Source organism: Parambassis ranga, chromosome 12, assembly GCF_900634625.1.
Source record: "Parambassis ranga chromosome 12, fParRan2.1, whole genome shotgun sequence".
Lineage (NCBI taxonomy): Eukaryota > Metazoa > Chordata > Actinopteri > Ambassidae > Parambassis > Parambassis ranga.
Genome location: NC_041032.1, coordinates 3,990,097 through 4,015,555, shown reverse-complemented (window position 1 = coordinate 4,015,555; position 25,459 = coordinate 3,990,097). Strand labels below are relative to the sequence as shown.

At 41.7% G+C, this 25,459-nt stretch overlaps 2 protein-coding genes across 4 annotated transcripts; one reads left to right on the top strand and one right to left on the bottom strand.

The window, feature by feature from the left end:
• The first annotated feature begins 2,142 nt into the window (after positions 1-2,142).
• On the top strand, positions 2,143-15,013 carry gsna (gelsolin a). 2 transcript variants are annotated; one of them, XM_028418400.1, is made up of 17 exons: positions 2,143-2,309; positions 7,152-7,352; positions 8,499-8,653; positions 8,897-9,058; positions 9,148-9,297; positions 9,386-9,475; positions 9,627-9,759; positions 9,930-10,234; positions 10,350-10,483; positions 10,866-10,956; positions 11,187-11,213; positions 12,201-12,371; positions 12,457-12,631; positions 13,598-13,719; positions 13,816-13,893; positions 13,984-14,044; positions 14,124-15,013. In XM_028418400.1, exons 2-17 carry the CDS (start codon positions 7,157-7,159, stop codon positions 14,291-14,293), a joined length of 2,220 nt encoding a protein of 739 aa, XP_028274201.1. In that variant the 5' UTR covers positions 2,143-2,309; positions 7,152-7,156; the 3' UTR covers positions 14,294-15,013. The 2 variants fall into 2 exon arrangements, with proteins under 2 accessions (XP_028274201.1, XP_028274202.1); XM_028418401.1 differs by lacking the exon at positions 11,187-11,213 and having other exon boundaries at positions 14,124-14,293.
• Positions 15,006-21,924, bottom strand: stom (stomatin). 2 transcript variants are annotated; one of them, XM_028418403.1, is made up of 8 exons: positions 21,740-21,924; positions 21,040-21,072; positions 20,673-20,782; positions 20,416-20,488; positions 18,291-18,373; positions 17,889-18,092; positions 17,137-17,271; positions 15,006-17,008 (listed from the first exon to the last, which is right to left on the bottom strand). In XM_028418403.1, the coding sequence occupies exons 1-8, from the start codon at positions 21,789-21,791 to the stop codon at positions 16,820-16,822; spliced, it is 879 nt and encodes a 292-aa protein (XP_028274204.1). In that variant the 5' UTR covers positions 21,792-21,924; the 3' UTR covers positions 15,006-16,819. The 2 variants fall into 2 exon arrangements, with proteins under 2 accessions (XP_028274204.1, XP_028274205.1); XM_028418404.1 differs by lacking the exon at positions 21,040-21,072.
• Positions 21,925-25,459: the final 3,535 nt, after the last annotated feature.

Genomic DNA, 25,459 nt, shown 5'->3' with positions numbered 1-25,459 from the left:
TGATTAAAATCAGTAAATACAGACATCAATATGCCTACCTTCATGTGCTCAAGGCTGCAGCATTATCAAAATATACACCATGCTTCACCTGCTTCTCAACAAGTAAGTAAGTAAGATGCCTCCTTTAAATATGAGGCTGCAAAGGATCCACTGTCTGTTAGCAGACTGTGGAGGGAAATAAAGAGCAAACACATTCCTTCAGATGTGCCAGCGATAGTTTCACCTTCATGGACACTTCAAATGAGTATAAAATCATCAAATGACAAGCCCGAGAAAAGAGAAACAGAGATGGATCTTTGTTCAGCTGGAGTGGAGCTATCAAAACTGCCAAATATAATATCTTATGAGACTTGGTGAACCTGTCTGTTTACTACCAGGTGCTGATTTTCTGACCCGCTTCACCAAAAACTCTGAATCTGACAAGGTCAAGATCAATATTTTTATCATAGAAACTGGAGAGGTTGGCCCCTCATCACAGAGACAGACTGCATAAAAAGTTTCAGTAAAGCCTGAGTTGCATTTAAATCAGTGAATAGCACAATAAGTAACAGTGATAGGACTATAAGAGTGTTTGGATTATCCAGGTCGATGATAATTCAGTGTAACATGCTAACAGTGATCATGCTGCACACATACTCTTATATATAATAGTAATATTTTAGCATGTTAGCGTGCTAATATTTGCTGATTAAACACAATATTAAACAGTTGGGGCTGATGGGATGGGGATGTTGCATGGGTATGACAAGTTGCAGAGATATATATTCGCATATATTAAAGTAATGTTGGTACAAAAACAAAAATTTAAAAAAAAGGAAAAGAATGGATTAATCCACTGAGAGCATGAATGTCTGTGGCAGTTCACTGCAAAAATAGATATTGCATAATATCAGTGGAAAATGTTGACCTGCTATGCTAATGCTAAAAGAGCAGCCGCTGTGACCCCTAAAAAAAACCCAGCAGCCTGATCCAGCTGCTGTCTGGCTGAGAGTCACTGTGCTCCCAGGCTGTGAGGGTAGCCTAGCATGTGCTCCTGTCTGAAACACAAAAACTTTCTTGTTGAGATGTTTGTTTTCGTGCATGAATAACGTCTCTTATAATTTTAGAGAGTGCTGGTAGACAATAACCATCAGTGAAAGTAACTCAACTCATCTGTTTAAAGCAGCATGTGACTTCCATAAATATTAAACAAATTGCCCCTAGGACAGTAAAAATAAATAAATAAATCTTTTTTTGCTGTCCTACAGCATGCTGTTACCCCGCAACGCAACAACACACTGTCAACAAAAAAACACTCTCCTTTGTATTATGACCTTCATTCAACATGTTTAATGTTAATGAGATAATCACATTTTGTAATTGACCATTTTTATGATATTTTTAACAAATTTAATTTAAGTTAAATTATCTATTTAAGTAGCCACCTTTATTGCTTAGCCAACCATGTCGAATTTGTCTGGGTGTGTCTGACTATATTAAATATCAGAACTGCCGTGCTGTTCGCTGCTCTGGCCACTAGAGGGCGACCATAACCTGAGGACTTGTGGGTTACATTGAGGTAAACTGCTTTGTGTGAATGAATTACAAAAATAAGTAAAATAATTGATGAAATTGATATTAAATCAAAGCTGTCTGTTTCATATCTTTTAATCATGGGATTGTATATTAGAGTTCAAAATATAAATTAATTCATAATTCAATTTTTCATTTCCTGACATTTACTTCCTGTCTGCAGATGTGTTTACAAGACACACACTATTATAAGTAATTGTACAGTTTTCCCTGAGGCCTTCACTTTTAACAAGCATTCATTAGGCAGGTGTATGTGTGAGTGCATCATTTGCCTGATGGGCGCATGCACAGCATTGCAGTAGCCTGCAGGGAGTGTGCAGCAGGGGACCAGGCAGGGGAAGGGGCACCCCCGGTACGCGGAAGTCTTATGAGAAAACCTGCAATTTAAAGCTAAACCCATGGGCCCTTGTGTTGTAAAAAAAAAGAACAATAACTAAAATAGAACAGTGAAATTAAATCAAACTACATATTATACACATTCATAGACAGACAGACAGACAGAGGGGGCTTGAGCCTGCAAGCCGCCCCTCTGCAGGCGGTGCGGCAGCAGACTGGGGGGAGTGTCATAGGGAGTGTCCCGGGCCACAATCATAAACAGCGGCTTTGCACTCCGCTTCTCCCCCGACTCGACGCTTCTCTGCTCCCGCTGCAGCTCGGAAGCTCTCACCGCGCAGCTCACGCAGGTCCACACACCCGTCTACCATCAGTCCGTCCTCGATCACAACCTCTTCATTCAGGTAGTTCCGTCATTAACCCGCTTTATTGAAAGGATCGTTCATATAGCACAGATTGCAGTAGCTGTAATTCAATGCTGAGCTACTCACTGCTTGTTAGCTCTGACTGTAAGAACTCTGTAGACTGCAGAGTGAATTCTGCTGCTTTCTCCATTTGTTTTAATGAAGAAAGTCTAAAGCCTGCGTGTACGCACAGGCAGCCATATATGGACAGCCTGTGGAAACCCTGAGTGATGCAGTGTGCTGGCTTTAACCACAAACTTCTTCACATTCCTCTTCAGCTTCATTTACCTTCAGTTTCACTGCTAGATTTGATCAGAAGTTATATTTATGCCTCAGTTGACACTTTGTTGCTTCTTTGTATCCTCATTCCATTTTTAGAAATAGCTTTGGTTGCTATAGAAACATCCAAATAGTCCCACTGTTTGCCAGGAAGCTTTTGTACAACATCCTGAATGTGTTTTGTTACAGCTGCCATGAGAGTGTGTCAGACAGCTTATGTAAATGTATCAGGCAGAGATGTATAGATAGGATCCGTTGACCAATCAGGGTTAGGGTTAGGGATGTGTCAGACCATCACTCCAGAGATTATGGGATGTCTGGTTTCAGCAGCTGCACCAACAGGCTACACCCAATTTACAAGATTTGTAAGGCTCAAATAACTGTTGGCCTGCTTTTTAACCGGAGGGACTGTTTTGCATGTCAACATATTTGGAACATAAACATGACACGAACACAAGCATCGAGAGGATTCTAAGTAAAGGTTTCGTAGAAGAGTTCTGTGATTCCAGAAACTAATCCATGGGTTATTTAGACTTAATCACAGGTTCCTGAGAAGCGACCTCTTGCGGTTAAGCATGGGTTTGGTCCTAGGTCGTACTCTTTAACAACAATTCAAAGGTAACCACACCTCGGTCCTCAAACCAGTTCATACAGTTCATATTGCCCCCTACAGCAGAAATGTCTAATGTATGATGTCTTACCCTGCAGCCACTGACATTGTTTACCACCTATCCTTCAGTTCCAGAGTATTTGCTTGCATGTCCTTACAGTTTCCAACCATGTGATTTAAATCGGGGCTAATTTCTCCTCTTCCAGTCATTCTTTAGCCATTGTGCGTAGGATCACTATCATGTTGAAAGGTCTATTTGCAGTTCAGATGCATGGTCCAGTGTTATCTGCAAGCAGTCTTTGATAGGATGCAGAATGTCTAGTTTAATGAGTGCAAGGTCGTGGTCTTTATATATGTCCACTTTGACTACTTCCTGTTAAATGCCTACAATCTCTTTCTGAAGACAGATGCATGTACTTTGAAACCAACAACTGTAGATGTACCTGTGGTGGAGTGAACGTTGGGCTCTTGGAGGGTTTTTTTGAGCAGTTTTTGTCCATGACTGACTTTTTGGTAATCACCTGTAAAGGCTTAAGGGAGCTTTTTGGATCTTGGCATGATGCCTCTTAAGCATTAACCTGAGCAACCATCCTAATTCCATACAAAGAATTAGTTGGTCTCTGTGGTTTCAAGTTGGATTTCCAGAGGGCAGAACAAATGTAGAATAGACATTCAACCAATCAGCCATTGGCACCTTATTTAGAACCTGTGATTCCAATATTATAGATCTAGAGGGGTGAGTTACTCATTAGACTGGTTTTATGCATTATTATAATTACAAACACAAAGAATTTAGTATCGGTTTTTAGACAAGGCTGCTGTGTTTGTTACGCAAGAGGGGTTAGAGTTAGAAAGGTGAGTAGATGCTTCACTTCCACATCTGTGACTGTTTCCCAGAGGTGTTTTCAGGTAGGCAGTTCCCTCTCATATATATTTTAACAACCACCCATATATCAAGAGAGTTGTTGACGAAAGTCATAAACTTTGATTCTCTTTGTTTAAACAGCTGAAAGGGAAGCAGGGCAGAGTTGTGGACAGGATTATCTGATGTACCCAGATTGAGCTGCAGGGCAGTGCTACAGCCCTCAAGAGGAGGAGGGCGGCATGCATGGAGAAAATGAGTCATCACAAAGCCCCCTTTGCTTGAAATGTCTTCTTTTTTTCGGACAGGAGACCATCAGCGGAGGCGTGTTGGTACGGCTCAGAAGTCCAGACTTAACAGATTTCTCTGTTCTGAGTTTGTTTTTGTTAAGATGAGGACATGAGCGGACACATCACATTTTAGTTTTTGTCATGAATCCACTGTTATCTGCACCAGTGATCAAGTTTTTCCACAATCTAAATCTCACAAAAGACAGGCTGGTGGAAAAAAATGGGGGGAGGGGAGCAAATAGCTGAGGCTGGAATGACACACTTGCTGCATGTTTGTTAGGAGGCCCCCCCGCTGATGACGGGGCAAAAACGCCAGACTGAACAGAGGTGTGGGATGGACTGCTGCAGCTCAGCCTGCCTGTTAATACACGCTGACCAACAGTCATGTGACCTGTTCTATTTAAACTCCGAGCTCTGAGCTCTGTGTGTGTGTTGAGCAGACAGACACTCCTTGAGTCACTTTATCCAACATGGAGCTGCCCAGGAATATTCAGCTGTTAATACGTTTAGTCAGCTTCATACAAGCAGTAGTATAAAAAACAAAAACTCTATTGAGTTATCCCTCATGTTATCTTTTTATCATCTACGCCTGTTACATTTTTTAATGCTGGCTTTGATTCTTCAAAGGCTGTTCAGATGCTGTGTTTGCCCTGTGATGTTTGCGTTAGGCTGTACCTAACTCTGAGCTCTGATGTGCTGAGGCAGACGGAACAGTTCTCTCCATCAGAGAGGTAGATCACAGCCAGAGTCAAGTCATATTTATTCTCACAGTCAGTGTGATCTTCACAATATGAAGTGATATTTTCCACAAGTGAAGCGTTCAATTAGACAACTTTTCAAGGATTATATTTTTTAAAGAAAACACAACTTTACTTTTAGACATCGATATGAACAACAATGTTGCCCAGATTTGTGTGTTTATCACTTTAAATTATTGAGCGAGTATATGAAATCTAGCAGAAATTGATCAACACCGGCTTGGAAACACAATGTTATCAGATTATTGGTTCACAACTGTCGGTTTAGTTCCACAGATATTAAGGAAGATGTAGTTTTGAGGATGTGATTGCTACTTTGAAGTGTTTATTTCTCTTATACAGATACAGCTGTGTACCATACACACCTTATGATTATACTGTATGACTACAGGAAGTCGTTGTGCTTCTTTGCTATTTGAAGAGATTACTTATAGGGTTTCTGATTTTTCTGGTGGGTTGAACCGTCTTATCTTTGACGTTCCAGAGGGTCCAATCAACACCTTGACTGGAAGTTCTTTGATAGCTGGTGGGGAGACTGAAACCTAAACAGAAAGATCCACTTGATTAGATCAGAAATCCACACTAGAAACTTTCCACATTATTTGTTTTTTTACCCAGCCAAACCTGGGTGTAGACACTAATGGAAGTTCAGATGGTGCACAGCCTCATATGACTCCAGGATGTGTCTGCTTTGACTGTGTGCAGAGCATACTGTCTGTTTCAATGATCACATCGATGCCAGCCAATCACCAGAATAGGACAAATGTTATCTGTCTACTTTTCCATGTTGTGCACTGATTAGGGCTGTTACACGAGAGGACCCCTATATTTGTTGGCCCGGTTGTGTGAATTGTGAGTCACTTCCTCAGATTCCTGCCATGTTTGTGGGCAGACGGCTGCCTAGAGGAACGGCCGATCCTTGCTGCAGAATCGTACAAATTGAAAGGCAGCAGCATTCCTGTGGAAAACTGTGGATTCTCTGTCGAGCATGAACTACATGACCTCCAGTTTAAACTGTTTCTGTAAACTTTCTGAACAGTAACAAAGCACTGATAGTTCAAATCTCTGGTTTAAGTGTCGCTTAATCTGAATAAACAAGTAAAACTGAGGACTGTGCTCCACCATGAGGGCACATAGAAGCCCCCTTTAAAGTAGCTCCGGCTCTAAATGAGCACTCCAGTGTTTATTGTCCTTTATAATGGGTTTAGATTGTGGGATGCAAAATTGTTGACATACATATTTTTAAGTAGTGCTTTAATTGTTTATTTTTCCTACCACATGAAGCATGATTGCTGAGCAACAGCACATCCTCAAAATCCACCCACATAATCTATCATAACCTGTAATACTTCTCTAAGATAAACATCTCAACCATGCCTAAACTGTTGACTTTGTTGTTTATTTTAGCTCAACAGTTTTGAATCTGTAGCAAAGATTTAAACGGGAAGCTCAACTCCTACCTTAGAAATCTCAAACATGCACACACACGCTGCAAGGAGAGGCCAGTGTTCGTAATCCAGTGCAGCTCAGACACCTTCTTCAAACCCTTGACTAGGCGCCATGTTTCTTCTGTGTTATTAGATATGGATGAAGTGCCCAGAATGTTTGTGTAATTAGACAGAAGGCCGCTGTGTCCTTAATATATTCACTTAACATAAATGGCAGAGTCTTTCTCTGCAAAGTGTTAATCATAGTGGCTCTTCTCACTGTCTTCTATTTATAATAACACAGTGTTTCCTTTGCCACCATCACTAACAGTTATATGACTAAGTGCCAACTGGCAGGACTTCCTGTTGCCGCTGACCAGAGGGAAACACCCGGCTGACAGTGACTCATGCTACTGTGTGTTAATATACAACTATAACCATAAACTTTATCTTTGTATCCATGGCAACAGGTCAGCTTTAATGGGAGTGGCATGAGGTTTTTCAGAGAAAATCTCTTACACATAGAGCGTCCCTGTCATCACGCAGTACGGCTACTCATATCGATCGTATTGGAAGAACAGCGTGTAAGTCTTAACCGTGTGATATATACCTGCAGGAAGGATGGCAGCGCACCACCCAGAGTTTGAGCGGGCCGGACAGAATCCAGGCCTCCAGGTGTGGAGGGTGGAGAACTTCGACCTGGTGCCGGTTCCAGAAAATTTGTATGGGGGATTTTACACCGGAGACGCCTACCTCATCCTCAACACCATCAAACAACGCTCCGGGAGCCTGCAGTATGACCTCCACTTCTGGTTGGGTGAGTGCAGGCACATAAAAAGAGTAAAGGGAAATATGTTTTAAACCGAGCACATGACTTTGCAGGATCACTCTTTTAGGATTTGGGTCACTCAGGTAGAGATGTTTACTCATGTGACACCCCAGAGAAAAAGAAAAATCACAAATTCATAGAAGATTAACTCCTGTCATACTGTTGATTAGAATTCTGCATGAAAAATGCACCAGCTTTTGGGTACCTTCCACTTCCTTCCTCCTTCCTGCATTGTCCCATTCTGCACAAGTCCAGTTGTATTCATGAAAGAATGGTCAGCGTCTACAGTCAAATTAAACAGTGAGTTAGCTTGATTAAATATGGACACGTGAAAACACTTGAAAAATCAGCAGGTGATGTCATTTTCGTCAGCTACGATGCTGTCTGACTTGCAGGTCATGTGACACAGGGGCAGGGCTTTGTTTCTACAAATGGTCTTACATACAATCATTTCTACAATGGTTTTATAATGTCAGCTGTTTGGACGTATGAGGATACGGTGCCATTCCATATTCTGCTGTAATGTTTAGTATAATTATTGAATGAGGGAGTATACAGTAAATAAAAGCTGCTCAGCAACAGGATTAGTGAAAATATTGATATTTCACAGCATTAAAAGGATAAAATGAATACATGTCACATGTTTCTCAGGTACATGTTTGTGGACCCATGCAGCATTTAACAGGTTTTCTTTTTAAAATAAAGCTCCTGGTTGATGTTAGTGCCTGTATTTCAGGTCAGGGGGTTAACATTGGTATTTTAAATGAGTATTGGCAGGTTAAAAAAAAACAGAAAACATCTGACTGGTTCATTTTTAGACAGCTGAGCCGGCTCTGCGCTTCTGTATCGATTCCTTTTGCTTTTAGTCAGCTTGATTGATCATGGAAACGGCATATACCCATAAACAGGATGTGATGCAATCTTCCCACCTGCTGCATGAACTGCACTGTGTGACCAGAAATACAAATAAGTTTTCACACACACACACACACATTTCGATCTCCTGACTCACTGTAGTTCCCACTGTGGGGAATCATCAGACACAAAATGTGTAGCTCTGCACTACAGTATGACCAGCTGCCATAAAAGAAGGAGCAGGATTTAATATGGAGAGTCATATGTGTGCTTTCACAGGGGATTTCTGCACCCAGGATGAAAGCGGCTCGGCGGCCATCTTTACGGTCCAAATGGACGACTTCCTGGGGGGGAAGCCCATCCAGTATCGAGAGGTGCAGGGACACGAGTCCAAAACGTTTCTGGGCTACTTCAAGTCTGGAATCAAATACATGGTAAGATCTCATGTTTGAACCAGCATCAGCTATGACACCGTCATCACTCATGGATCTGTTAGTTCTTCGTGTGATTCCAGCTTGTTTATTATCTTAAAATATTTGTTTTCATTCGCTGTTAAAGGAAGATTCAGTTCCTTTTCTAAGTAATTTGCTAAAAAACACTGCAGCGATTTTCAGTACCACTAAAATACAAATCATGTATCACTTACTTTATTGTGAAATGTCTCCTTTATCATCCAGAAAGGAGGCGTGGCGTCTGGGTTCAAGCACGTCGTCACCAATGAGGTGGTCATGCAGCGGGTGCTTCAGGTCAAAGGTCGACGTGCTGTCAGGGCAACAGAAGTGCCAGTCAGCTGGGACAGCTTCAACCAGGGAGACTGCTTCATCCTGGACCTGGGAGACGTGAGTCAGACTGAGCTGATGTTGTTGTCAGACAGATAATCATCTAATTAGACAGATATGGGTTACTGGCTCTCGTTCTCACTACACAGGAGATTTACCAGTGGTGTGGCTCCCAGAGCAACCGCTTTGAGAAGCTGAAGGCTACTCAGGTCGCCAAGGGTATCCGTGACAACGAGCGCAGCGGCAGAGCCCGGGTTTATGTCTGCGATGAGGGGATGGAGAGAGAGAAGATGGTAGAGGTGAGAGTTTAATAATGTTTTTTTTTGATTAGACTCAACCTTTGAAAGAGCAACGTAATCTTTTACTAAAAAATGCTTCTGTCCCCAGGTTTTAGGCCCCAAACCAGACCTACCTCCAGGAGCCTCTGATGACGTCACTGCTGATGCTTCGAACAGGAAGAGGGCCAAACTCTACAAGGTGAGAACATGGTGTCTATACACTCACATGAGCCAAAGCAGCAAGTGTAAAAATACAGATCAGAGTGCTCGATTCCTCATTGTGCTCCCATACAGGTTTCACATCCGTGCAAAGTGACAACTCACACCTCTCCTGCTTCCCCTTATTGCAGGTGTCCAATGCCAGCGGAGGTATGACCATTGCCCTGGTGGCGGAGGAGAACCCCTTTGCTCAGAGTGCCCTGGAGTCCGGTGACTGCTTCATCCTGGACCACGGCTCGGACGGCAAGATCTTTGTCTGGAAAGGTCTGTACAGGGCGGTGCTGTCTGTTCATGTGCTATGCTAAGCTAAGCTAAGCTAACTAGTATCTCAAGTTCCTTAAATTTGTGGTTTTTGTTTGTCCAATACAAAAAATAAATAGTAAAGAAAAACTTTTTTCTGATTATGTCCATGTAAACACTATCTCTCCCCACAGGCAAGGATGCCAACATGGACGAGCGAAAGGCGGCACTGAAGGCAGCAGATGAGTTCATCAAGAAGATGGGTTACCCCAAGCAAACTCAGGTCCAGATCCTGCCCGAGATGGGCGAAACGCCGCTCTTCAAGCAGTTCTTCAAAAACTGGCGGGACAAAGATCAGACCGTGGGACTGGGTGTGGCCTACATCGCCAACAGCATCGCCAAGATCGAGAAGGTGCCTTTTGACGCCTCCAGCCTGCACGATTCCTCCGCCATGGCCGCCCAGCATGGCATGGTGGATGATGGCAGCGGGGAGAAACAGGTGAGAGAAATAACATGGCAGTGTCCTGGATGGAAAACGTCTGCTGCTCATACTTTCCCCATCCTGCAGGGGGCGCATTATCCCCCTCACGCTCTATTCTGGTCTTTCCCGACAGATCTGGCGTATTGAAGGATCCGATAAGGTCGCGGTGGATCCATCCTCATATGGACAGTTCTACGGAGGAGACAGCTACATCATCCTCTACAACTATCGACACGGGGGACGCCAGGGACACATCATCTACATGTGGTGAGGACAACAAGCAGCACTGTAGGCCGGATCAGAGAGATCCAGACCTGTGAGGATAAGGCTGGCAAACGTAGCTCAATAACTGTAAATAAAATGGAGCTACTCTTGTAGAGTATATAATATCTATTAATGTATACTTTTTTAATTTAGTCTGAAATGTACACTTCATAAAATAAACAGAACATTGCCATCATTAGATATTAAATATCTGTTTAATCTCCTGCAACATTAAAATTCTTGTTTAAGCATCAATAATTTAACAAGAAAAAAGCTCCTTAAGATGCAGCAGCTAATAAACTTAAAGCACATTTGTAATTATCCACGTTGATGACAAGTCGAATCAGACTAACAGATGGGTTTATTTTCTGACCTTCTTTCACAGGCAGGGTGCGGACTCCAGTCAGGATGAGATCGGGGCCTGTGCCATCCTCGGCGCCCAGCTGGATGACGAGCTCGGCGGCGGTCCCGTGCAGGTACACGTTGCTCCTTTAGCGCTTTGTGTTTTTGTGTTTCTCTACATTTTCATAGGCTTATATTCATTTTTTTTAATCACCCATGTTATTCATGTGTCTCCTGTGGCTTACTCAGCACAGTCATATCCTTTCACTCTTTTCCCTCCTGATTTCCCCGCTGCTCCTCCTCCTCCTGCTCCTGCTGCTGCTGCTGCTGCTGCTTCTTTCCTCTTTGGTTTCTGAACCTTCAGGTTGTTGGTGCTCCTATAACCACTCAGGTATTTTTTCCATCCTGCTCCTCAACCTCCCCCCCAAAAAACACAATGACTCCTATGATATGTACAGAGCCACAGACAATTTGTTTGTAACAAGTTAACGAGTTCAATGTGATTTACAGTGAAGCCACAAACAGGACATTCCAGTGTGAACATTAATGAGAGGCTTCCTCCTCCTTTGTCGCCAGCTCTGTCTGCTCACAAAAACAACAGCCCTGACCTGACGTTACACCAACATTAGCAGGCACTAATGTTTGTTAGCATGTGGCTCTGTGTACTCAGTGTACTCAGTCTTTCATTCATTCATGTTCCTCTTGTGTGTCTTCACTTTGCATGTATGGCACAGGTCTGTGTGTGTGTTTGAATCCAGCCATTCTGCTGTTACTTTTCTGTCTAGCACTTATATTTCTGGGTGTGTTATGAAACCTTTGTGTTTTCATACACAAACATAAAGACATAGAGAGAGAGAGAGAGAGACTGCACAATCATCCCTACAAACAGGAAGCTACTGTTTCAGCATCCACACCAAATATTTGATCAACCTGCTCGCAACAGGAAGAAACGTCTCAGTTTTGTGTGTTTAATTTAATATAATACAAATAATTTCTCTCTGATGCGATGTAAACTCATCAGTAAATATTTACTGGTACACCATTTGCTCATACAGACTCAGGATTAGCATAATTTGCACCGTTGTGTCTCACTTTGTGTCCTAAATTCACTGATCTCCTCTCACCACCTCCTGGCACACATGGATCGGCTGAACGCTGCCATCTTGTGTCTGCAGTTGGAATTGCGGCAGACATTTGTCACATATTGTTGATGCATATTTCAAGAGACATAACGAGGGAAGATGTGTGAGTCTGCTATGATGTGATGGCACCGCGCTGGGATAATTCACGACATGAAACTGCATGAGGCGTTTTTACGATATGAATTAATGTAACAGCGGCTTATTTGGATTTTTAATGTGTTATGCTTGTGTACCAGGTGAGGGTGGTGCAGGGGAAGGAGCCGGCACATCTGATGAGTCTGTTCGGAGGACAGCCCATGGTGGTGTACAAGGGAGGGACGTCCAGAGAGGGAGGTCAGTCCGCTCCAGCAGAGACACGCCTCTTCCAGGTGCGCTCAAATTCTGCGGGACACACCAGAGCCGTGGAGGTAAGAGAATTCACCGTGGGCCAATGTAACCCAGCAACTGATCTGAAATCACACACTAACCAACAACGTCTCTGCATTCACGCAGCTTGACGCCGTGGCAACCAACCTGAACTCTAATGACGCCTTCGTTCTGGTGACCCCCGGCGACTCCTTCCTGTGGACGGGCGTGGGTGCCAGCGACACAGAGAAGCAGGGAGCTCAGCAGCTGTGTGACATCCTGGGAGCGTCTGCTTCAGAGCTGGCTGAGGGAGGAGAGACCGGTGAGGAAACACCTCAAATAACATTATCTCTCCGCGCTGTATCTGCGTCAAATACAACAGTGTGGTCTAGCAGTTAAAACAGCACTTTAATGTGAAGCTAAACAGTTCTCTTTTCAGTTTTCAGCTAACAAAGGAGACTTGATTGCATCACCCCTCTGTTGTTATCAGTAATCTTGTGATTTGCTTTCAAAGCTCAAGAAGAAAAAAAACTCACTTCTAACAATTTCACCCAGTCTATAAAAACACCTCAGGGTAAAACACAACACATTCAATTTTTTATAAACAGCCTGCTTTTGAGGACTGGCCTCAGCTGAAGACACACGAGATATTCACCATTTTATTTCTGAGAGTTGAAGCTGGTGGTTTCTGAACTATTCTGTTCAAAATTCACGAAGAACAAGTACAGATAACTGCTGTGTGGCACTTTGCGGTGCTAATCTACTTTAATTGAAAAGCACATTTTCACATTAATACTTTCAAAGCTCTTTAAAGCTCCACTAATCAATATCTCTATATTAATAATAGATCAGTCGACAATGTGAGAGAGAATGCTAAAAGCAACAAATTCTCTGAGAATCCCGGCCTATTTAGCGCGTTAGCTCATCATTACTAACCGAAGAACAGTCATGGAATTCACAGTGAAAGGGCCACCTTTTTGTAAAAAGGGTTAAATATTTCCTTCCTTATACCTTTAAGGCTGTTGCTTGCTAAGGATTTAACTATATAGTTAAATCCTTAGCAAGCAACAGCCCTCTAGTGGCTAAAGAGAGAAAGTTTTATATGCAGCTACTTACCAGTTAGCTTAGAATTGTGTCATAAGAGCAGAGCCAGGTGCTCTTCAGGTGTCTTTATGCTAAGCTAAGCAGCTATGTACCATTTTTTCTTGTCACACTGTTTTGGGTGTGCTTTCTTCTTCAAATATTTTCCGACTGCATTAACTTTTTTTGTGTTTTCATTGTCGTACAGATCAGTTCTGGGAGATTCTGGGTGGAAAGGCAGAATATCGCACCTCTACAAGACTCAAGGACAAAATGGACGCTCATCCACCAAGACTTTTTGCCTGCTCCAACAAGACTGGAAACTTCATCGTAAGTCTGCATGTTCGGATACAAATGATGACGGATGTCCTATATACAGGCAAACCATTAAACTCTATTGTAAACGTGACAAACCCTTTTCTTCAGATTGAGGAGGTACCCGGGGAGATGACCCAAGATGACCTCGCCACTGATGATGTCATGATCCTCGACACCTGGGAGCAGGTAAGAAACAAACGTTAGCTGTAGCTGTGTTATACATGTTAAATCCAGAGCACAATCACAACAGAATAAATGAACCTTTTTCTTCTGTAGGTGTTTGTCTGGATTGGAAATGAGGCCCAGGAGGAGGAGAAGACAGAGTCCATGGCATCTGGTGAGCAAATCAAATTACATGTGAGCACTTTGCATTTGTAGTTCATGTTTACCTTCAACTCGAGCTCTTCCTTCTTTAGCGGTCCGCTACATTGAGACAGATCCGGCCAACAGAGACCCAAGGACGCCCATCGTCAAACTCAAGCAGGGCTTCGAGCCGCCCACGTTCTCCGGCTGGTTCCTGGGCTGGGACCACGACTACTGGACCACCGACCCCCTGGAGCGTGCCATGGCTGAACTGGCCCTGTGAACACCCACCTGTGCCCCTCCCCCTCCCATCTGCCTTGACCCTGCTGCTCTGCTACAATCACCGAGCTCTAGCCATGAAGACTTTTTAGCTGCCAATACAAGAAACTTTCCTTCTTATATTTTTTAACCTTCACTTTGTGTCGCCTGCTGCTGTGGTGCCTTCACGTGCGTTATGTAATAACCAGTAGAAAGAGGGATTTCACAGATAAAACAGGCTTTCTGTAGCAATTTGCACTAAATATAGAATCTAACTTTTATGCAAGATTTGTTTTTTTTCATTTTCTATTTTGCCAATAAAAACTGTTAACTCGTGAAATGTAAGAGTGTTTAGTGTGCTGCAATATTTGAAAACTGCCAAGAAAACTCAGCTTATAAAAGCAATACAACCAATGCCTTAATATCATTTCCTTTAGTTTACGGTAAGCCTTTTCTTTTTTAAAAGAGGTACTGTTCCCATTTAAGGATGTCTTTAGTTGAGAAGTCACTTCTATTTATTTTAAAATCCACACATCCAACCATGCACAGGAAGTGTGTGTCCTGCCGCAGTGGTTAATAGGAATTTAATGGGAAAATAATGATGCTTTGCTGCTTTAAAAACCTGTTATTCCTCCTCTGACACCTTCAGCCTTGTATCATTTCAGTTAAACATTTTCACATTTCAACTGTTCCCTGACTCCAACCTGGAAGAAAATAAATCCAATAAAACTGAAATGTTTCTGGATATTGTGTCTTTATTTGAGCTTATCATATGTGTATATAGAATATATATATGCAATATTATATATAAGATAAATTCAAATACCAAAACGTACAAAAAATATAAGCTGCAAAAACAAACGAGCATAAAAACCTGAATAAAGCATTTAAAGGCAGTTTCATATTAATGGGCGACCTCTTTCCTCAGTTAGCAAGCTAGCAAAGTAGAAGTAAAACCACAACCATGAATGTGTGAATCTGTGAATCATAACAGAGTAACGGATCAGTGCATGATGTACCCACTTCCTTTCTTCACTGTATTCAGCAAGGTTTGACTTTACCCAGCATGGCTATTGCAGTAAAATAACCTTCATCCACTGCAGCAATAAATAGAATACAGGATTTACTGTAACTACAATAAAAACACAATTGACCACAGCATAACTGACATCTATAGAAAACACTGGTCGGTCATAGGTTAAACACACTATAAAGCACATTAAACGACATGCAGAACTACTGTATCTAAGTTTCAGAAATAAATACAAAGATGTTTGGCACCCAGCAGGAGTGTGTGTGTGTGTGTGTGTGTTAACAAGAAGACGGTGAACACATTTCTTCAGAGACTTTTAGTAGAAGTGCATAGAGACATGATATTGGATTCTAAAATGAATAGATGGCAGTAAGTTAAGGCTTTTGGCTGATGACTTGTAGTTTCTGCTTCTCCTGAGTACAGAATGAAGCTAGAGATGGGGTGGACAAAATAAAAGGAATACCTAGGTCTATGGCATGTTGATGAAGATTCTCAGTCATCCAGGTCATCATATGTAGAGAAGATTGAAGCAAGGCGTCTGGACTTGTAGTTTTCTTGAAGACGTTCCGCTGCTCATCGTCTTCAAGAAAACTCTACAAGTCCAGACGCCTTGCTTAAATCTTCTCTACCTAGGTCTATGACAACTTGAAGTGCTTCGAGTATCTTATCCACCCCTCTAAATATGACTGTGTATAAGCAGAAAGCATAGTAGTAGTAAACATGTTCACGTTGCATCCAACATCGCAGTCGATATGTAAAGACACTATTCTACTGCTGATAAGAGTGTGGTCAATATAAACCAGTATATGTACAACATTCAATGTTGCACAGTGTGTCGGGACTTCTTTCATTTCCTCATAAAAGTCAAATCTTCAGGGTAACAGTGTTAGGTTTGAAGCTGAGGGCAGTATGGGTTTTTAGTAACAATGGCACAGCTAACCTCAAAAAAACACATTCAGTTAGGGTCTTTGGATTAGCAATGAAGCAACTACAATGTAGTCTGAATATGCATATACTGGTTGTGGTTACAACAGTGCTACAATAAAACAAGATATTGGCTACACAAGGAGATGTGTGCGTGCGTGCGTGCGTGCGTGCGCGCGCGCGCGTGTGTGTGTGTGTGTGTGTAGGTGTGTAGGTGTGTGTGTGTGTAGGTGCAGGCCACATGTCCAGCAGGCACTTTCCTTTAAAATCTTTGTAAAATGGAGATTTTGAGGTCTCTAGTTCTTTGACAGTCGTGGAGCCTTGGCTAAGTTCTGATTTGTATTCGTAGCATAACACACAGACAAGAATAAAAGTACAAGGTAAAAGCTAAACTACCACTATGACTAATTCGGGTTGACTCTCAGCTGAACAAACAAATGCTGCTGGCTAGAAAATGGTCAGTTTCAGTTTCACCTTCTTACAAAGTGAAAAAGGAGCTGGCTACAAAAAAATGTAACATGTGTCAGCATTTTTAATATGAACGTGTAAAGTGATGCATGTTTTCAGACTGTGTGTTGTTATTAGACCCCCTCCTTAGTGTTTGATGAACCCCTGCATCATGTCCATTGGCAGAGGGAAGATGATGGTGGAGTTCTTTTCAGCAGCGATGGTGTTGAGGGTCTGAAGGTAGCGCAGCTGCAGGGCTGATGGAGACTCCGCAATGACAAGTGAGGCCTCCTTCAGGGCGCGTGACGCGTTCATCTCACCCTCAGCTGCTATCACCTTAAAAAAGGAAAGAGCGGGGACAAAATGGTGAATGACTGGGAGACAATGTCTGTCCTTATATGGAGTTCCTGGAGACCACATCCTAAGATCTAATACTGGTGTAAACAAAGTCCAAACCACCGTACCTTGGCTCTGGCCTCACGGCTGGCCTCAGCCTCAGCTGCCATGGCTCTCTGAAGCTGAAGGGGCAGCTTCACATCTTTGATCTCCACGCGCTCCACCTTGATTCCCCAGTCATCTGTGGCATCATCCAGAGTGGACTGCAGAGACGGATGCATTACAGAGTTTGGTACAAAACAATAAAGTGACGGAAGTTATTATTGGCAGATTGTTAGTTCAGATGTGAGTCAGGATAACTCCAATTGATCCAAAACACCACCATCTTGCATTTTTATAATTGTCCAGCAGATGGAGCCGAACCAACATGAGCATATTTTTTGCTTCATGAGAATGAGATTAAAATACAGATGGGGTAATGCAATAAGAACCTAACATAAGTGACAAGCGTGTAAGTGCATGAAAACATACTCACAGCATAACCTATAATCTGAAATGACAGTAGCAGTACAGTGCGATGTGTGGGCCCTGGAATTTGTTGACCTGCTTTGTCTCACTGAATATGCACAATATTAGGCAGCTGGCTTTAATGCTTAACTAAAAATTAATTTAGTTAAACATATTAATATTTCTTTCTCCATTAAAAGCTTCAACACAAAATAAATGGTGGTAAAGACTAAAAGCTGGGCTCTACAGGATTAGACATGTTTTATTTGAGTCCAAGCATGGAACTGCATCTTGTTAACTTAACACTGACTGAGTTCAGGCTGGTAAATTTGCAAATAAGTACTAGCGTTCCAGATAAAGAGTGGAGCTCTACCTGCATACTGTGTGCAATTTCTTCACGGTCAGACAGGATCTCTGCCAGGTTCTTGGTACCCAGGACGTTCCTCAAGGTGGTCTGGGCCAACAGTCGGGTAGCAGCATCCGCGTTAGTGATGTTAGCCACGGCCAGAGTAGCATTCTGGACCCGGTAGTACACCACACCATCAACACTCACTGTCACAGAGTCCTTGGTCAAAACCTAAAAGCAGGATAGTGATAATGAAAGGTTGAAATATGTGTCATGGAAAGGTTCAAGCATTTTGTTCTGCTTCACTTGACAAAAGAATTTCTAATGAGCCAAGAGGAAAATCCACAACAATTATGATGTTGTTCCTTGAATTTCTGTGAAAGTGACAAAAGCACCTGTTTAATGTAATTGGAAGTGTGCGTGTCATACCTCTTGTGGTGGGATGTCGAAGGTGATGGTGCGCATGTCCACATTAATAAAGCTGTCAGTGCACGGCAAGATGAAGAACAGCCCTGTGGAATCACAAGAATGCAAATAGTTTCAACAAAGGCTAAAGCTACGGTAAACACAATAATGAGGAAGCTTCTTCACAAATGTTTGAAAACACCAGGATGAATGAAAGTTTCTGGCAGGAGGCCAAGTCGAGCTCTTTTTTTTTATAAGGCTGCAGCTGTGCTGACAGCGAGGCAAAGCTGTGGATATTTGCGGCTTTCATTAACCCGTTTCAAGTCAACGTGATTGAATTAGCGCTTCAAACAATACTAGGCATGTGCCTGAGAGAGTCAGACATGTGCTAGGTGTGCGATCATTTAGCAAACATTAATACCGCACAGGCTAGATAGAAGTTGGCTGCACTTCCTGTCAGGATATTGTGAATTTAAATGGTGAGATCACAGCCATCTGCTCAGGAGGAGAAATGAAGATAACAGCAGCCATTTCTACCGTGACACGTCCAACACACTAAACAATCCTAGCTCCCGTCACGCAAGTTAAAATGCCTTCCACAGGGTCTTAGTGTAAACCATCTTGTGACGTGCAGGAACATTCTGATAAACACATTCATAAGTATACACACATAGCAGCAAAAACCCCAAAACAAAAGACTTCTTCTCATTTCCTACACACTACCCATGTGAGCTGAAAGCAGCTGCTGGTAGATGGAGAGGAAGCCAGGCTATATGGATAAGGGGACACAATGGGAAACCAAATGCTGAATTCAACTAGCTCCTAGAGCTCTGAAAGAATGTGACGTTTGCAGGCAGAGAGCTATTATTAACCCCGTGCTGTCATAAACAGGGTTCTCTCAGGAGTCACATTTCAGTATTTTAGGAGGACACTGACATTTTTTTTAGATCTAGTAAAACAAGAAATCAAAGATAAAGAGACAGTGATTTATGAGATGTATGCTAATTATTCCTCATGGGAGGCTGTATTTTTTTGACTAACAAATACACTACCTTTCAAAACAGACTTTACATCACTCAAGAGTAGGATGAATTAGACATTCAAAGCTCAAACAGACACATGGCTGTGTGGACTGTGAGCCCACATTAACAAAGCCTCTGTGATGTGTATGTTTATGTACAGCTAGGTCACATGGTTGACCTCTGCAGTGGGATATTTCCACGCTGGTACCAAAATGTTCCACCATTAGTGTTTGAAACTAACTTCCCTGTTGATGCCAGGGAGGAAGACGGTCCCATTTCAGGGATTCCTTTCATGGTTTTGTCTCATTCTGTTCAGTGTTTGTGGTGTGGCTCTAGGGACGCTGATGTTGGGCTCTACACACATTTTTTGGCCATGAGAGGATGGCTCTTTCTAAAGATCTACTGCAAAGAGAATCTTGCCTGCACATCACGTGACGTGAAGGTATGTGTGGTATGAAGCCACAACAGCTTGCACCAATTATTGTGATTTGCAATACCCACGGTTCTCACAGAACACCAGACCACGTGGTGGTCTGGTGTTCAGCAGCAGCAGAACAAACCTTCCAAATCACATGCAGCGTAAGTGTTAAATAAGCCTGCAACAGACAAACCAGCAGCATTTTAACAGTCGCCTGTAGTGCACAGCCAAAACAAATCAATTTACCCTGCCCTCAGGACTTAAAGAATGCTCTGTATACTATCTGGCTGCTATGATCCCGGAGCCTACGAGTTGTCATAGCAACCCCTGTCATACAGCCTGCCAAGAAAAGAAGTCATCAAGTCTAAGTGAATTGCCTGCATCGAAGATGAAGGATGAGGTAAAGTGGTGGTCATGTGACTGCTAACAGCTATTTTCAGCCATGGCACCACACCCCAGATGAAAAGTAAGTGTAAGTGTAAGTGCAAGTCATATTTTTCGCTGATTTCTGCCACCATTGGTTGAGATTTTAGCCACTGGTTCTCCAATATTAATTGCTAATTGATCATGATTCATTAACTTTCTTTCTTCAGGAGAGAGCTAGAAGTGTGTGTAAGTTAGAGTGCGATGATCATAATATTGTAGGAGCCGCACTTAGATGTGGAGCAGCTGAAGATGTAAAGGGAGAAAAAAAAACACATATGAATACCTGGTCCTTTGGCTCCTCCTCGCAAAATGCGTCCCAGGCGAAAGATAATGGCTCTCTCATACTCCTTCACAATCTGGAAATGGTGGGGGAGAAAGTAAATCTAAAAAATAGCTCATGCTTTCGTCAAACATACAAATGCAAAGTGATGGTCCAACAGTCCGAGCAGTCCGTAGGAGGAATGTATCTACAGGCAGCATCAAGAATGTCTTATATAATTAGCTTTACTTGTAAACTTGTGGAAATGACAAGCAGCTAACCTTAATGCACATCCAGATGGAGATGGGCAGCGTAAGCAGCATGAGAAGGATTGAGAATCCAACCAGCAGCCAGCCACAAAAGCCGATGTCAGTGTCTGGATTCTCCAAAGCTGGGAAACCAGATACATAAACACAAAATAAATTCAACTAGTCAAAACAATTTGTGGTAATACTGACTTCAGTACATTTGCACACATTCGTTCAAAAATAAAGTCTCTAAAAACTCCTAATCATGCAGCAGAGCAGATTGATCACTATAAAAGTTGGCTTTCTGCTAAATAGCATTTGATAAGGATTCCATCTACACAGTTTACATCAGTCAAAACCTTATACTGACATGCAACCATTCAGTGTCTGAGATCCATACCTTCGACATCATGTAAAGCATGAGGTCTTGGACCTACAGACAAAGTTAGAAGTAGAAACGCCAGTAAACAGCTGACAGTCAATCGGGATCTGTTGCTGTATTTAGTCATTTTTACATAACTATCAGTAAAAGGCTTACAGCTTAGACATTGACATCACTGGCACAATTAATACTGATGACCACAGCCTTTCTCAAACTAAATCCAGCCAGTCATTATCTCTGACCCAAGCTGCTTTCATGCAACTAGATTTTACGAACCCAAGCGTTTGTTGAAAATGTCAATCAATAAGTTTCCCCACCCACACTGGATGTAAGGTTTTTTATAATGTTTACCGATAAAAGCAGCGAAGCTGGATGCAAACACAGGCAGCGATGCTCTACGCTAAGACCATTAGACATTTGTTTTAAATGTGAATTTCTTGTACTAAAACGTTATCCTGCTGCTAAAGCAGGCATTATCTAGCTAGCTACTTAGCTAGCTATCGTGGGCTAACGTGTGTTACTCATACGTAACACTACGTTTTGTTATAGGTTTCACATAAAAAAAATACAACTCACAACAATGTTGTGTTTAGCAAACTGCTAAATAACTTGGTATAATCTCACTTAGCCTTTGCAGCGGTTAAAGAAAAGCTGAATGACGCTTTCTCTGTTACAAAACTAACCGAAATAGTACAATTTCAAAGCGGGGAACCTTTACCTGTTTGGCGTTCTCGTCTTTTGCATGGTTTCACTGTAAGATCTTCGTCCATAGTTCGAGCTGAATACGGTATGTAGATATGTAACAGTGAGAGTCAGGACTCTTGTAAACGCTGCTGCTTCAGTAAGACCGGCTCCGTTTACCCTGAACTGTGACTTGTGGGTGCTGTGACGCAGCAGGTTGTCTTCTCAGGCAGAAAGTGGGCGAGGCACAGTCGACTGTACAAGGCTCACGTTTAACACAGGGTTAGTTTGATTGCCGTTGCTAGGCAATAAATTCAAATAGTTGCTAGGCAATCAAACTCTTGTTATTCACCCACTTTTTTTTTTTAAAATATAGTTTTTCAAATATTAAGCAATTTCGGTGTCATCTGCCAAATGTATCTCCTCCTACAAATTTCAAGCTACAGACTCCATTTTAGTCTTAAAACGCTCAGTAGATGCTGCTCTATCAAACTTGTATTCAGAATTTTCTAATTCCAAATCGTTTCCGCACGCCAGGCTCTCAAAGTTGGAGTGGTTTTTGAGGTCTCCTCTGCTGTTACCATGGTGACAGGCTGACACACAGAGGCATACAAAGCTCTGATTCTCCAGCAGTTCAGAGCAATCCTTCACATCAGCATTAAAGCGATGCTTCAGCTGCAGCAATCAAACTTGCATTTACTTCAGGAAATGCCCTTTTCTAGTTTGAAAAGTTGTTCAACATGTGGCCTTAAATCAGATACAACAAACAAGGAAACAAAAACACAGTTTTTGTAATATCTTGTTTTGAATCTCAAGCGTGTCAACAAATACATTGAAAATGAGACTTGAACATGTGTAAGCAGTATTAGATAACACATTCTCACATACAAGGGGAGATTGCCACAAAGTTAACAATGTCTTACCCCATCTGAGTGTGTAACGTGTGACATACAGTGTACACTGAGGCTGGTTTTAAAAGGCCTCCCCATATACCACTGCTGCAGTGGGATTAAAAAAAAGGTCAGTTAAATTAGCTCAATTAACTATCTAATCTCAGATGACTTTTAATGGGACAAAGTGCAGGATTAGTTAACAGCTGAGAGCAACTATAATTACCTTACAATACCATTCAAATATGCTAAATAGTTCTTCTAAAGTTACCAAATTAAGGTTTTTGGGCCTGAAAGTTGAAGTCACGCTGCCTGCAAGCCGACTTTCAGGGCATAATTTATCACTTGATTTATGTTTATTTAGTTAATCCATTGGTTGCTTTCTGTTTTTCCTGTTAACTTTATTTACCTCTTTTAATTTGTTTGCTGAAGCACTGTTTATTCTTTAGTAACATAGAGTATAATTACATTTCTATAGCAGCCACTGTATTTTAAATGACCCTACATATCCCACAAATGACAATGAAGTTATTAGGATTCAATTTTCAAATTAAATACACAATTAGAGCAGATTTAGGATGTTTCTACACCATTTGAAGAATGATACAGTGTCTGCCTTTTTTTTAAACCAATCCATTTACTCAGTGACAGAGCTATTATTATATATATTGAGTTCAGGTGTACAGAATGTCCAGGCAATTCCAGTAAGTGCGGTTATCCCAGGGAAGGGAAGGGATGGTGGGCTATGCGTGTTGAAGTGGTTTTGAGCTCCATTCCATCTAATCCTCTTTTAATTAGGGTGAGATAAAATGTGGGAACCCTCCTGGATTAGTCACAGCACATTGACAAAGCACCAAGCTGGGACTAGTGTACTGGTGACCAATGTGGCCAGTTAGGTAAAAACCCTCTCAAGTGTGAAAAAATCCCCTCCCGCCTCCCTGCGGCTACCTGAAATATGGCCCTTCCTGCATCTAAAACCAAAGCGCCCTCAGTCTCCGGTGATCTGGGAGGATAAGTTACAGCATATGATTTGCTCATTTCCAGTCCTTCCCCTCCATTTTCACTCTCACTTGATAGGTGTCTGTATCCACGGTCACACTCCCTCCCTATTATCCACCCTTTTTGCTAATCCTACAGGGTACTTTGTCCTCCTCGTTATCTTTCCTCATCCCCAACTACTGTATCTCTCTTCACGCTCCATCTGCCCATCCCTCCTTTTCCAGGCCAATAATGGAAATTGAGCCTCTTGCTGATGGGATTGAGGTGAACAAAAGAATCAATTAAGAGCCAAATATGTCTGAAAATCAGTTCAGATAAGGTCTGACAAGTGACCGGTTAAATCTATCACAGTAGAATAGATTTACAAATGATTGCAGTGATTTGGGACATCAGAGGAATCAAATTGCACATAAGTTCTATGACATAAACATTCAAAAATTTCCCTTTAAAAAATCTTAAAATGAAAATTATGTCAGATTAATTATGTCTTCATAATTTTAGACACAATCAACCAGTGGATTCATTATGTCTCTGTAATAATTTCCCTGGCTTACAGTATAATGTGAATCATCAGGTGTTTGTATCTCAGACTGACCAGCTGTCAATCAGTGGTCGATTTCAAAGTCGTTGCCAGGAATGTAATTTTGAAATTTATAAATAAATAAATTTTAGAAAATGAGATTTATCTCCTTCTTAAAACAGACCGGCATCATCTTGTTATGTTACATCTCATATAGAGACAGAAATAAAACGCTATATTATACATCAATTGAATTATGCACAATTATAACTCCATTACTTTAATAAGGGCGGATATTGCATCAAATGTCACTTAGCAGTTATAGCTCACTGAAGAATACCTCCCACTATAAACAGTAACACATTACACCAGGCAACATTTTTCAAATCATCCATCATCTAATTTGGGTGAGCACACAGTAACCTCCATTTCCTGCTATAATCTGATGCTGCTGTTGCACATCCACTGTTATAGATGCTCTTCTGTGTCTTGTAGCGAGTGGTTACTTGAGATACTGCGGCCTTCCTATTTTCTGTCTCTCATCATTGCAATCAACGAGGCATATATTCAGAGAAACTAATGCTTGTGGGATTTTTTGTTTTGTTTTTAACTCTAAAAGCTTAGTTTAGTACCAACCATCATCCCAAGTCACTTAAATCACCCTTTATTGTCATTTTGATGCTTAGATTAAACTTTAGCATTCTCCCAGGCCATGCTACATCACAGCCATATGATTGGCTGATTCAACACTCACATAATATTGGTGTGTTTTTCTCCCTAAAGCGTCAATGAACAAGATTATGTGTATATTTTGAAATATAACTAAACACACAGTATAAAAGACAGTAATGTTCCAAATGTACAGATCACAGTGGATAAGTGAGCATCCCTCAATTAGTTTTTTTCTGGACTACATTCCCATCATCAGACTGCTTTAAAACAGCTAATAGTGTAGTGGACAAACTTGAGTGGACTTCCACTCTTCCTGCCTGAGAGCCTGTAACACTGGGTGGCAGTGTGTCCCTCTAAACAAAAAGACATTTCACCCTCTGTCTCCAGCAGAGAGGTGAGAGCCACTGAGGTGTGACCAATATCAGGGAAACACAAGCAAAATATTCCACATGTGACTTTACAACACTGTCTGAGTTACAGTGCATTATTTATATCTTATATCATGATATATGCAATCAAATATATGCACTGCATATGCACCATTTTTGAAAAAGCTGCTATATGTCATCTTTGCCTATCCATCCCATTCTGCAAAAGCTTCTAATATTTTTAATTATTTAAATATTCTTATAAATACATTCTAATGTTTAACTGAATTCTGATTTTGACCTTTAAT

Coding starts and splice junctions, on each gene's coding strand:
- gsna (XM_028418400.1), top strand. CDS start 7,157: ATGGCAGCGCACCACCCAGAGTTTGAGCGGGCCGGACAGAATCCAGGC. Junction 9,059..9,147: donor TCATCCTGGACCTGGGAGAC/GTGAGTCAGACT, acceptor CTCACTACACAG/GAGATTTACCAGTGGTGTGG. Junction 14,045..14,123: donor GACAGAGTCCATGGCATCTG/GTGAGCAAATCA, acceptor TTCCTTCTTTAG/CGGTCCGCTACATTGAGACA.
- stom (XM_028418403.1), bottom strand. CDS start 21,791: ATGGACGAAGATCTTACAGTGAAACCATGCAAAAGACGAGAACGCCAA. Junction 18,374..20,415: donor AGGAGGAGCCAAAGGACCAG/GTATTCATATGT, acceptor GTGATTCCACAG/GGCTGTTCTTCATCTTGCCG. Junction 17,272..17,888: donor AAATTGCACACAGTATGCAG/GTAGAGCTCCAC, acceptor CCGTCTCTGCAG/TCCACTCTGGATGATGCCAC.